The sequence below is a fragment of the Muscardinus avellanarius genome (genome assembly GCF_963383645.1).
Source record: "Muscardinus avellanarius genome assembly, chromosome: 12".
NCBI classification, from domain to species: Eukaryota; Metazoa; Chordata; class Mammalia; order Rodentia; family Gliridae; genus Muscardinus; species Muscardinus avellanarius.
In genome coordinates this window covers 106214966-106227151 of record NC_137798.1, presented here as the reverse complement: position 1 = coordinate 106227151, position 12186 = coordinate 106214966, and the positions used below count along the sequence as shown (strand labels likewise).

General features: G+C 49.1%; 1 protein-coding gene across 1 annotated transcript in view; it reads left to right on the top strand.

Annotated features, from left to right (window-relative positions):
- The window catches only part of PPP1R13B (protein phosphatase 1 regulatory subunit 13B), a gene marked incomplete at both ends in the record, with an annotated part of 57485 nt that overhangs the window by 33555 nt on the left and 11744 nt on the right, over positions 1 to 12186 (top strand). Inside the window, 4 exons of the mRNA XM_080708137.1 lie at positions 1096 to 1270; positions 2804 to 3000; positions 6560 to 6700; positions 9040 to 9220. Coding sequence (XP_080564263.1) covers positions 1096 to 1270; positions 2804 to 3000; positions 6560 to 6700; positions 9040 to 9220 — 694 coding nt within the window. The remainder of the gene's footprint in view (positions 1 to 1095; positions 1271 to 2803; positions 3001 to 6559; positions 6701 to 9039; positions 9221 to 12186) is intronic.

Sequence of the window (12186 nt, the reverse complement as noted above, 5' to 3'; positions counted from 1 at the left end):
ACGCCCGGCCTACTTTTTTTTTTTTTTTTTTTTTTTTTTTGCAGGTCTGAGGATGGAACCCAGGGGCATTCAACCTCCGAGCTACACCCCCTGCCCTATTTTTTATTCTTTATTTTGAAACCGGGTCTCACTGAGTTGCAGAGGGCCTCACTAAGTAGATAAGTCTGTCTGCAAACTGAGATCCTCTTCAAAAATCCCACTCGGCCGTGGCACAACTTACAATCCAGCCTCAGCAATTTAGTAAGGCCCTCTGCCACTTAGTGAGACCCTGTTTCAAAATAAAAGAATAAGCCGGGCATGGTGGCGCATGCTTGTAATCCCAGTGCTTGGGAGGCTGAGACAGGAGGATCGTACAGGTTCAAAGCCAGCCTCAGCTACTTAGTGAGGCTCTCAGCAACTTAGTGAGACCCTGTTTCCAAATAAAAGTATAAAATAGGTCTGGGAGTATAGCCCAGAGCTAGAAAAGTCCCTGGGTTCCACCCCCAGCACCACAAAAACTAAATAGAAAGAAAGAAATAGAGGAAGAAAGAATAAAATAGGGCTGGGGGTATAACTTGGAGGTAGAATGCCCCGGGTTCCATCTCCAGTAAGACACACACACACACACACACAATCTCTCTCTCCCCTCTCCTCTCTCCCCTCTCCTCTCTCCCCTCTCCTCTCTCCCCTCTCCCCTCTCTCTCCCTCCCTCCCTCCCTCCCTCCCTCCCTCTCTCTCTCTCTCTCTCTCTCTCTCCATCTCTCACATCTGTATGCCCAGTAATTTCAGTTTTGTGTGGCTTGGTGTAAACTGGGAGTGATGGCACATGCCTGGGAGGCTGAGACAAGAGGATCTCAAGTTCAAACCTAGCCTCAGCAATTTAGTGAGACCTGTTTCCAAATAAAAAATAAAAGTAGAGTTGTGGTGTAGTTTAGGTGGAAGGCCCCTTGTTTCAGTCCCCAGCACCACAACAAAAGAGAAAAAGATCCTCTAGCAGTTCTTTTAATATTCACTAAGTAGATAATACTTTTGAATACATTTATTTTTTGTAATATAGTATGTAATGACAATCATAAATTTCCGTTTTCAAAATTAAAATTTTTCCTTCTTTATCAGGAACAACGTTTACATTTTCTAAAGCAACAGGAACGCCGCCAGCAGCAGTCTATTTCTGAAAATGAAAAGCTTCAGAAACTGAAAGAACGAGTTGAAGCCCAGGAAAACAAGCTAAAGAAAATTCGTGCCATGAGAGGACAAGTCGACTACAGCAAAATTGTGAACGGCAATCTGTGTACGTAGCGCGGCCACTGTGTCCGCACGCCCGGACCTCGGCGCGGCCAGACTGCAGCCGCCCGGCAGTGTGGTCCCAGTTCACAGAGGGTGCAGCTCTGGCGAGCACACTACGGCTCTGCCCTGATTTCTGCGCGTACGAGATTGGGTTGGTTAGGATTGGTGATTTTTTTCTCAACCCCCTCCCGAAAAAAAAGTTTATGTGAAATTCAAATTAAGTTGTGTCCAAGTTAATAGTATTGTACTAACATTAATTTCTAGGTCTTTTTAAAATATAATTTTAATTGGACATGTTTTTGGGGTGTTTTGTGGTAATTTAATTGCATGTACGCAGTGTATAGTGATCATATCAGGATAGCTAGCATTTCCATCTCAAACTGGTTAGTGTTTTTTTGTTTGTTTGCGGGTCTGGAACCCAGCCGCATTCAACCTCCAAGCTACACCCCCTGCCCTGTTTTTTATTCTTTATTTTGAAACAGGGTCTCACTGAGTTGCAGAGGGCCTCACTAAGGAGCTGAGGCTGTCCGCGAACCACGACCCTCTGGTCTCAGCCTCCCAAATGCTGGGATTACAAGTGTGTGCCACCACGCCCGGCTAAACTTTTTTAGTATTTTGATTAACACGTATTAGTTATGCATATACATTTATGGGGAACAATATATTGTAGGTTTTTTGGTTTTTTTTTTTGGTACTGGGGATGGAACTCAGGCCTTCTACCTCCAGTCTACATCCTCAAACCTGTTTGGTTTTTATTTGGAAACAGGATCTCCATAAATCGCTGAGGCTGACTTCAAACCTGCAGTCTTCCAGTCGTGGCCTCCAGTGCTGGCATTACAAGTCTGGCTGCTGTGTAGTGAACGGACCCTTTTGTTACGATGGTGACAGCAGCCTTTGGGTTGGGGTGGGCCACTCTGTGGCTCAGCCATTATGAGCCTCTGATTCATCAGCTAAATTTTATGTGCACTTTAGAATAAGCCGATGCCTGTAACCTCAGTATTTGCGAGGTTTAGACAGGAAGATTGCAGGTTTGAGGCCAGCCTCTCCAACTTAACAAAGCTCTCAGCAACCTGTGAGACCCTGTTTCAAAATAAAAACTAAAATAGAGCTGGGGGTGTAGCTTGAAGGTAGAACAGTCCTGGGTCTGCCCCCGGTGCCACGTCCACGCAGATAACGCTCACAGCATCTGGTTTTGTCTCTGGGCAGTCCTGCTTTCCATCCTGTAGTACCTGCTTGAGGTCACACGGATGAGCAAGCCCTTCAGAGGCCTTTCGTCCTGCTGGTGCCCGGGATTGCTACGTGGCTTGCCCAAACTGGCTTTTGGGTTGATTGCCCTGAAAAGTATTCAGTAATTAACGCAGATGTAATAGTTGCCCTGTTTCAAAGGCTTGTGGGTGGTTAGATTACAGGTACACTTCCGCCCAAGGTCTGGCACCAAACAGTCCCACAGTGAGTAGAGTACGCAGAAGTGAAGAAGCCAGCGTATCAACAAGATTGTTTTTTCTTTTTTTTTTTTTTTTCTGTTGGGTAATTACAGCTGCCGAAATAGAAAGGTTCAGTGTCATGTTCCAGGAGAAGAAGCAGGAGGTACAGACTGCAATTTTGAGAGTTGATCAGCTTAGTCAGCAGCTGGAAGACTTGAAGAAAGGAAAGCTGAACGGCTTCCAGTCTCACAGCGGCAAGCTGACGGGCCCGGCGGCGGTGGAGTTGAAGCGGCTGTACCAGGAGCTACAGGTGGCTCGCCTGGGCTGGGGCTGCACAGTCTCCTCTTTCTTCCTTTTGAGTATAGGGTCAGGAGCTGGAAGCAAAGTAATAGATTCTGGCTTAATAGCAGCAACACACTATATTCAGTATAAAGTGATCTTAAATATTTTTATGAAAGAGATGAACTCACAGTGTACATTTCACCTCCTGAAGGTGTGCGGGTTAGTGGTTGTTAGTGTCTTCACAAAGTTGTGCATCCCCTACCACAGTCAATCTGAGAACATTTCACTGCCTCAAAACAAGCCCCCACTCCTGGGACCTCACCCCACAACCCGTCCCTCCAGAGTATGGCAGCCACACATCTACCTCTGTCTCTTTGGATTTGCCTTTATTTTTTCCCCAGTACTGGGAATGGAACCCAGGAGCATTTTACCTCTGAGCTACATCACCAGCCCTATTATTTATTCTTTATTTTGAAACCGGGTCTCACTGAATTGCAGAGAGCCTCACTAAGTGGCTGAGGCTGTCCGCGAACCGCGATCCTCCTGTCTCAGCCTCCCAAATGCTGGGATTACAAGCGTGCGCCACCACGCCCGGCTGGATATGGCCCGCCGTAACTGGCTTTCTTCACGTAGCATGTTCGTTGGTTTGTGGTGCTGGGATTAAGCCCAGGGGCATTCTCCCCGAGCTGACCCCCTTTTTTATGTTGTTTGCTTTGAGGCCAGCCTCACGAGGTTGCTGCCCAGTGAGTGTCCTCCTGTCTCAGCCTCCTGAGCACTGGGACCACAGGCGTATGCGTCCACGCTCAGCTGCCTCGCATGTTATTTCTGTCTTGTGTGTGGTATTGGGGATTGAACCCAGGGACGTTCTACCTATGGGCTCCTCCCCCAGCCCTATTTTTTAATTTTTATTTTGAAACAGGGTCCTGCTAGGTTAATGAGAGTCTCACTACTTGCTGAGGCTGTGTGCAAATCTGTGATCCTCCTGTCTCAGCCTCCCAAGTACTGAGATTGTATTATAAGAGTGTGCTATCATGCCAGGCTTAACATGTTTTTTTGTTTTTTGTTTTTTTGTTTTGAGGTACTGGGGATAGAACTCAAGGACATTCTACCTCTGAGCTATACCCCCAGCCCAATTTTTTATTCTTTATTTTGAGACAGAGTCTCACTGAGTTGCAACGAGCCTCGCTAAGTAGCTGAGGCTGTCCGCGAACCATAATCCTCCTGAGCCTCCCAAATGCGGATTACAGGCATGCCCACCACACATGGCTTTCTCACAGTTCTTAAGCCTACAGAGCCAAGATCAAGGTACTGACAGCCAAGGCCCTGGTGGAGAGCCCGCCTCTCTGCACCTTTCTGCGTGGTCTCCATGGCAGAGAGTGAGCTCTGGTCGTCCTTCCACCCACTGTGGGGCCTGCCCTCTGACCTCTTCTTATCACCTTCAGAAGCTCCTCCCACCCCTGGACACTACCACGTGGCAGACGGGTTCAACCAATGAATTTATAAAACAAAAAAACTAGTCCGTAGCAGATTTCCCTTTTATAGAAGTTATCGTTCAGCCCGTGACTTTCAAGCCAGAGACAAGTTTTGTGGTTTTATTTGTACTAAAAACAATGCGATCTCATTTTATGCTCTAAGGGTTGTTAGAGTAAAAGCACTGGGGTTGGTAAGCGCTTTCACGTCATTTTTACATTTTAGGCAGTTGCTAAATTCCAGAGTTTTAAGGATTTTAGGGGGAGATATAATGAATATATGTGATTTATTTCTAAGGTTTTGGACTACAATACAAGTTCTCTTTTTCTTTTCTTTCTTTCTTTCTTTCTTTATTTATTTTTTTTGGTGGTACTGGGATTCCTGGAAGGCCTTCTACCTCCGGGCTACACTCCCAGACCTATTTTTACATTTTTATTTGGAAACAGGGTCTCCTAAGCCAGCGAGCGCGGCTGGCTTCGAACCTGCGCGGTCCTCCTGTCTCTGCCCCCCAAGCGCGGGATGACAAGCGTGCCCACCACGCCCGGCGTTTTTGTTTTAATTTTGAAAAAGGCTATCCCTAGTTGCTAAGGGTCTCACAAAGTTGAGGCTGGCCTCAAACCAGCAATCATCCTGTTTCAACTTCCCAAGTACTGGGATTACATGTATGTGCCAACATGCCCAGTTTGTAATCCAGATTGTTTGTTTGTTTGCAGTGCTGAGGATGGAACCCAAGGGCATTGTACCTCAGCCCTATTTTTTATTCTTTATTTTGAAACAAGGTCTCAGAGAGCTGCAAAAGGGCCTCGCTAAGTTGCTGAGGTTGTCTGCGAACCATGATTCTCCAGTCTCAGCCTCCTGCATACTCAGATTACAAGCGTATGCTACCATGCCCGGCTTGTAATCCAGTTTTTTAAAGTACATTTTACCCGCGTTTGGGAGGCTGAGACAGGAGGATCGCACGGGTTCAAAGTCAGCCTCAGCTACTTAGTGAGGCTCTCAGCAACTTAGCGAGACCCTGTTTCCAAATAAAATATAAAAAAGGTCTGGGAGTATAGCCCGGAGGTAGAAAACCTCTGGGTTCCACCCCCAGTACCACCAAAAATAAAAAAATAATAAAGTACATTTTGCAGGGCATAGTGGCCCACACCTATAATCCCCGCTACTTAAAAGACGGAGTCAGGAGGATTACATGATGAGGGCCAGCCTCAGCAACTTAGCAAGACCATTTCTCAACATAAAAATAAAAAGGGCTGGGGTGTAGCTCAAAGGTATAATGCTCCTGGGTTCAATCCCTAGTACCACGAAGGAAAGAAAAGTGCATTTTGCCTCCTGTCTGGTGCACACGTGCACAAGTGTGAAGAGCTTACCAACTCCTAATGGGTACAGAGTGCACTCTGATATTGTCTGTTGTCTCCTATTTAACTGTTTAAAAAATGCTGGTAGAAACTCACTGAAATGATTCGATGGCCTTACTGGGCCGTTTTGGCCATCTTTGTGAGCTTGCTGCTGCCTCCATAGTGAGGCGCCTCCTTTGGTGGCCTCGGGCATGCGCGGCATTGCGGTGGAGCATGCTCAGCTCTGGGTTCTAGCAGGCGGCTGCAGGGCCGCCCCAGGCTCCAGGTGTGGCCTCCGGTAGTCACCTTGGGCCCTGGTCCTTCTGTGCTTTCAAGGGAATGTTTCATGCGTTTGCTCCTTTCCATAAGAATTCTCTCCCGGCCGCACCTGTGCCCCATCCACAGACTGTGTAACCAGAGGCGTATGTGTGTGAAAACATGTCTTAACTCAAGGCTGTTCTTTCTTTTCCTTTTTTTTTCTTTTTCTTTTTTTTTTTTGTTTTTTGCGGGTCTGGAGATGGAACCCAGGGGCGCTCGACCTCCGAGCTACACCCCCTGCCCTATTTTTTATTCTTTATTTTGAAACCAGGTCTCACTGAGTTGCAGAGGGCCTCACTAAGTAGCTGAGGCTGTCGGCGAACTGCGATCCTACGGTCTCAGCCTCCTGAATGCTGGGATTACTAGCATGCGCCACCATTTTTAAAATTTTTTAAATCTCCCAGGCAATGAAAATTTGACTTCTTTATTAAAACAAATCTTAGAAGTTTTTTTTCTATTTTGCAGATTCGTAACCAGCTTAACCAGGAACAGAATTCCAAACTCCAGCAGCAGAAAGAACTTTTAAATAAGCGCAACGTGGAGGTGGCCATGATGGACAAGCGGATCGGCGAGCTGCGTGAACGTCTTTATGGCAAGAAAATTCAGGCATGTGGAAGAGAAAGTGTCTGAGATAAACCCAGCAGCCCTCACCTTCACTAAATGGCCTCCACTCCTCCCTTCCACCACAGCTGGTAAAACGTAAACCGTCCATAAGCCCCCATCGCAACAGTGCTCCAGAAGGGTACCTTGTCAGACTCGCTGCCTCCTTGCGAGCGGGCAGAGCCTGCAGGCCTGGGCTCTGCTCCTGCCGCACCCCCCGGGGGACTTCTCCCTTCTGTACTTGGGGACGCTCTTGGCTCTGAAGTTGCAGCCCCTGGTTAGGCCCACCCTCTACCATTTTAGGCTCTCACTTTGGGCTGATTCCTTGACCTCTGACTACATGTCCTGCTGTAAGTGAATCTGCCCCACCTTCCCCAGGCATTGTTACAGATTTTTAGAAAGAACTCATTTGGAAGGTGTGGGGCACACACCTGTAGTCTCAGAGTCTCAGGAATCCGAGAGAGGAAGATCACAAGTTCGAGACCAGTGTGGAAAATTTAGTGGGACATTGTCTCAAAATGAAAATTTGGGAAGTAACATAGCGATAGAATGCTTGCCTAGCCGGTGTACGGCTCAGGGTTCAATCCCCAGTACCTCAGAAGTGGAAGGAACCATTTGAAACAGTTTTAGGAACTCTTGAGCAAAATGCTATTAAAGAATTAGACTTAATTTTTATTTTTTGTACTGTGGATTGATCCCTGCCTCCAAGCTATACCCAAGACCGATTTGACTTCTTGTTTGTTTGTGGGTCTGGGGATGGAACTCGGGCACTCTACCTCCGAGCTGCACTCCCAGCCCTATTTTTAATTATTTAGGTGACACCGGGCCTCACTGAGTTGTGAAGGGCCTCACTAAGTAGCTGAGGCTGTTCACGAACCACAATCGGGTCTCCGCCTCCCGAGTGCTGGGATTACGCGCGTGCGCCACCACACCGGGCTTTACTTCTAATTTGGAAATGGTCTCACTAGGTTCCTGAGAGCATCGCTAAGTTCCTGAGGCTGGCTTTGAGCCTGTGATCCTCCTGTCTCAACCTCCCAAGTACTAGGATTACAAGCGTGTGCCACCATGCCCAGCTTTAAAAAATTTGACTTTTAAAAATCTTTATTTGAAGCCAGATGTGGTGGTGCACGCCTGTAATCCCATCACTTGGGAGGCTGAGGTGGGGAATCACAGGTTCAAGGCCAGCGTCAGCAACATAGTGAAGCCCTCCACCACTTAGTGAGACCCTGTTTTAAAATAAAACTTAAAGCCGGGTGTGGTGGTGCACGCTTGTAATCCCCGCGCTTGGGAGGCTGAGACAGGAGGATCGTGCAGGTTCGCAGCCAGCCTCAGCTACTTAGTGAGGCTCTCAGCAACTTAGTGAGACCCTGTTTCCAAATAAAATATAAAATGGGTTTGGGAGTATAGCCCGGAGGTAGAAAGCCTCTGGGTTCCACCCCCAGTACCACCAATAAATAAATAAATTAATAATAATAATAATAATAATAATAATAATAATAATAATAAAATAAAACTTAGAAAGAGCTGGGGGTATAGCTGAGAATGCCCCTGGGTTTAATCTTCAGTACCAAGAAAAAAACCCCAACAAACTTTATTAGTTATTTTGAACTTCACATATAGTAAATATTTATTGAACAAAAATTAAAATAATAGAGGAATATTTAAAGGAAAGTATGGCAGTCTTTTCCACTCTGTTCTCCAAAACAAAGGTATAGAATTTTAATTGGAAATGTGATTGTTAGAATGTATTAGTCACACTGTCTATACCTGGTCTTTTAAACTGAAACATGGTTGTCTCCAGGTCTTCATCTTTATTTTTCTTTCTCCCTTTTGCAGCACTGGGGATTGAACCCAGGGTGCTTTACCGACTACCTCATTCTTTGTGTAACATCTGTATACTAACCACATCCCGGGGCCTGCCACCCCTTCAGCAGCACTTGGCCAGGCAGGGTGTCCGAGCCTTGCTGCCCTCTTTCCCCCCGGGCCTGTAGTGCTAGCGCCTGTGCAGAGCAGGGCCGCTGTGCCTGGAGTCCCTGGCTGGATGTGGCGCTGGCCCTTGGCTTCCGGCACAGGGGCTGAGGGGAGCAAGGCCCAGGGCACAGCTGCTGGCACTCTGCCTTTGGGTGTGAGCGCGAAGGAGGCAGTCCCCACGCGCACACGCAGTGCCTGACACCTCATGGTTTGGTGGCAGAAGAGCGTCCTCTTGTCAGCCTCGTCCACCCTGGAGGACGCTCTGAGAGGCAGCGTGGGCTTCGAGGGCTTTGTTTGCAATCTCTCCCTAGGCTTAGTAGTTCTTTGAATTTAGAAGAATCTTTAGAAGACTCTCATTTCTTCCTGACTTGCAGCTGAACCGAGTGAATGGCACGTCGTCTCCGCAGTCACCCCTGAGCACGTCCGGCAGGGTCGCTGCTGTGGGGCCTTACATGCAGGTCCCCAGTGCTGGCAGCTGTCCTGTGCAGGGGGATCCTGGGAAGCCCCAGTCTCTCACCACCGCCTCAAGCGCTGCCCACGGGAGGTCTAAATCTGGTGAGTGGCCCAGCCCCTTGCTCAGGGGGCGCGTATGAACGGAGGAAGCCCGCAGGGGCGCGGCAGCGCAAGGCCTCTGCTCCTGGTGCCCGCTCCCCACCACGCTCAGCCTGTCTACCCTGTGGTGCTTGGACTTCTGGGGATAGTGTTTGAGGAGTCCTGTGTCACCACAACTAAAGATTACAATGGCGCCTCTCACGGAGGCCTGTGTGCCCTGAGGGCACTCAGTGGCCAGTAGGGGGCGCCTCTCTGGGGCTGGACTCCAGCCCTCTGCTTTTCGACTCACAGCTGTGGCCAGGCGGGCCAGAAACAGCTCTGTCGCTTTTCTTTACTGTCCCTGCACCGCAAGGTCTTCGTGGATCAGACCGCCCCTCCAGCCCTCTCACACTTTTGTGTGTGAATCTGGCCGCCAGCATGAGTTCTGCATGGGGAGTCTAATTGTTTTCCAAACTACCAAATTAGAAAGTTGGGGCTTTTTTGTGTGTTTGTACGTGGTACTGGTGATGGACTTCCAGGGTATTCGACCTCCGAGCCATTCCCTCAGCCTTTTTTCATGTTTTGCTTTTGAAACAGGGTCTCACTAGGTCACTTGGAGTCTTGCCATGTTACTGAGGCTGACAGCAACCTGATCCTCTTGCCTCAGCCTCCTAAGCGCTGGGATCAGAGGCCTGCGCCACTACACCCAGCTCAAGTTTGGGGCTTCTTTACAAGGAGACTTTCCGCCTGGAGTTGACTGATTACCCTGTGACACGCAGCCTTAGGGAGCCATCCCCTGACACATTGAAGCAGTCCTTCACTTAGGAGAACAACGCTGCTGTTGGGCCTGCATTTTGGGTCCTGTTTTCAAGATCGGCAGCAGATTTGTGTCCCTTGCTTGTACCTAGTGCATATAGAGACGTTCTCACTGAGGGGCTCCGGGCTCCTGAGCCAGCAAGAGGGCGTCACCAGTCCTTATGGCCAGAGCCCGGCTCAGACCTTCACGGCTACATCTCCGCAGCCCCTGGGGCCCGTGGTTGGCCCGAGCTGCACTTGCAGCGCTCTTGGCTAAGCAGCTATGTCGTTGACCCACCTCTCTGTGGTAAGAATGGATGTCCTGTTTCAGGGGTAGGTAATTTGCATAGCCAGTTTCCCCTGGTTACTTCAGCATTAGAACTGCCAGGCCGGAATGGTCCCCAGGGATTGGGGCAGGATGGGCCTCTGGCTGTGCGCTGTGCCGCCTCCAGGTTGCCAGAAGACTGACAAAGGCCTCCCCTCAGCCCTTCCTCCTGGTGTCAGGAACCCGCGCAGCCAGAGCTCGGCCGCATCTCAGATGTGGGCTGGAGTGACTCCCCTGGGAGGACTCTAACCCCTTGCATTGGCTGTCCTGGTTCTGTGTCACGCAGATGGCCACAGCAGACCCAGAGTGACCGGCACATGGACAGTGTCAGACCTGGACGTCGGGCTTGGCTGCAGCCCCTCACGGCACTCTGCAAGCCCGTGTGTACACTGTATGTCAGCCACAGGCTTACTGGGCACTGTCGATCTCCTTCAAGCCAGCCTGAAGCAACAATCATTTGTTTTCCAAACTGACAAAGGGCTGTTCACATCTGGACTTGCAAAGACACTGCACAGACACAGGCATCCTTTCCCCCACAGACAGGTGGATCTAGGGCCACAGGCCTCATCATTTGCAGAAAGGGTTAGACACCAAGTGGCAGGTGCTGGCGTAGCCAGGGTTCCGTTTTGTTGTTTTTATTTGTTGCTTTTATTTATTTACTTATTTTTGGTACTGGGAACTGAACCCAGGGCATTCTATTTCTGAGCTACATCCCCTGCCCTTTTAATTTTTTTATTCTGAAACAGGGTTCCTGTTCCTGAGAGTCTCACTAAGTTGCTGAGGCTGGCCTTGAACCTGTAATCATCCTGTCTCAGCCTCCCAAGCACTAGGATTACAGACGGGTATACCACCACACCCAGCTTGTTTTCCAAAAGCTAAGATGATTTTCTGAGTTCACCCTGAAGCATTTAGTTCTATCTCCAGAGTAAGAATCTCCCATCGTAATTGAAAGTATTGTGATAAAAATATAGTATACTAAAAATAAGTGGTCTTCCTTCTAAGCCGCCTACCTTGTCCTGAGAAAGGACAAAGTTATTTCTTAGCATCCCAATGGCTGACTTCCATAGCACTCCCCACTGCTGTGGGCTTTCAGAAGCCACTCAACAGTCCCCACAATCCAGAAAGAGCGCAGGAAATCCAGGCCCCTGGTCCCTGTCCTCCCCCTAGGGCCCAAGGAGGCTCTGTTTTTCCCTATCAGCCCAGAGCTTTTTTCTCGGGACCTTTGACAAGGTTTTCAGAGTCCACACGTCCTCTCAGACAGAACCCTGAGGGTTAGAGTGTGGCCCGGGAGCAGCTGTGTGAGGCTTGCCGCTCACCCTGCCCAGGGGTTAGAAGCCTGCTCTTCATGGTTTTGTTTCTTGTGGCACTAGGGATGGAACCGAGGGCATTCTACTGCGAGCTACACCCCCAGCCCTATTTTTTAATTCTTTTTTTTTTTTTAAACAGGGTCTCACTGGGTTGCAGAGGGCCTCACTAAGTAGCTAAGGCTGGCTGTGAGCTGCGGTCCTCCGGTCTCAGCCTCCCGAATGCTGGGATCACAAGCACGCTGCCACGCTGGCTGGCTCTTTGTTTTCTGCGTCAGCTACTTTGGCTCAGATGTTGTTGTGAGAACAAATAATTCCTCTGTGTGTTCTGGTTTCTGTCCATCCCAGGCTGCTGGTGGACTGGGGTAGGGCTCCACAACCAAGCAGCTCAGCACCTATGCTGGGGAAGAGGGACGGGACACACAGCAAGCTCCCGGAGGCCATGACATTCCGGCCCCGGTGTGTGCCGGTGTGGCCAGGAAGTGCCTCTGCGCCCTTTTTCAGTTTGGAAAATGCTCTGTCGGAAGCACATCTTTTCATTGGCTTTCTCGGAAGCTTGGGTTGAT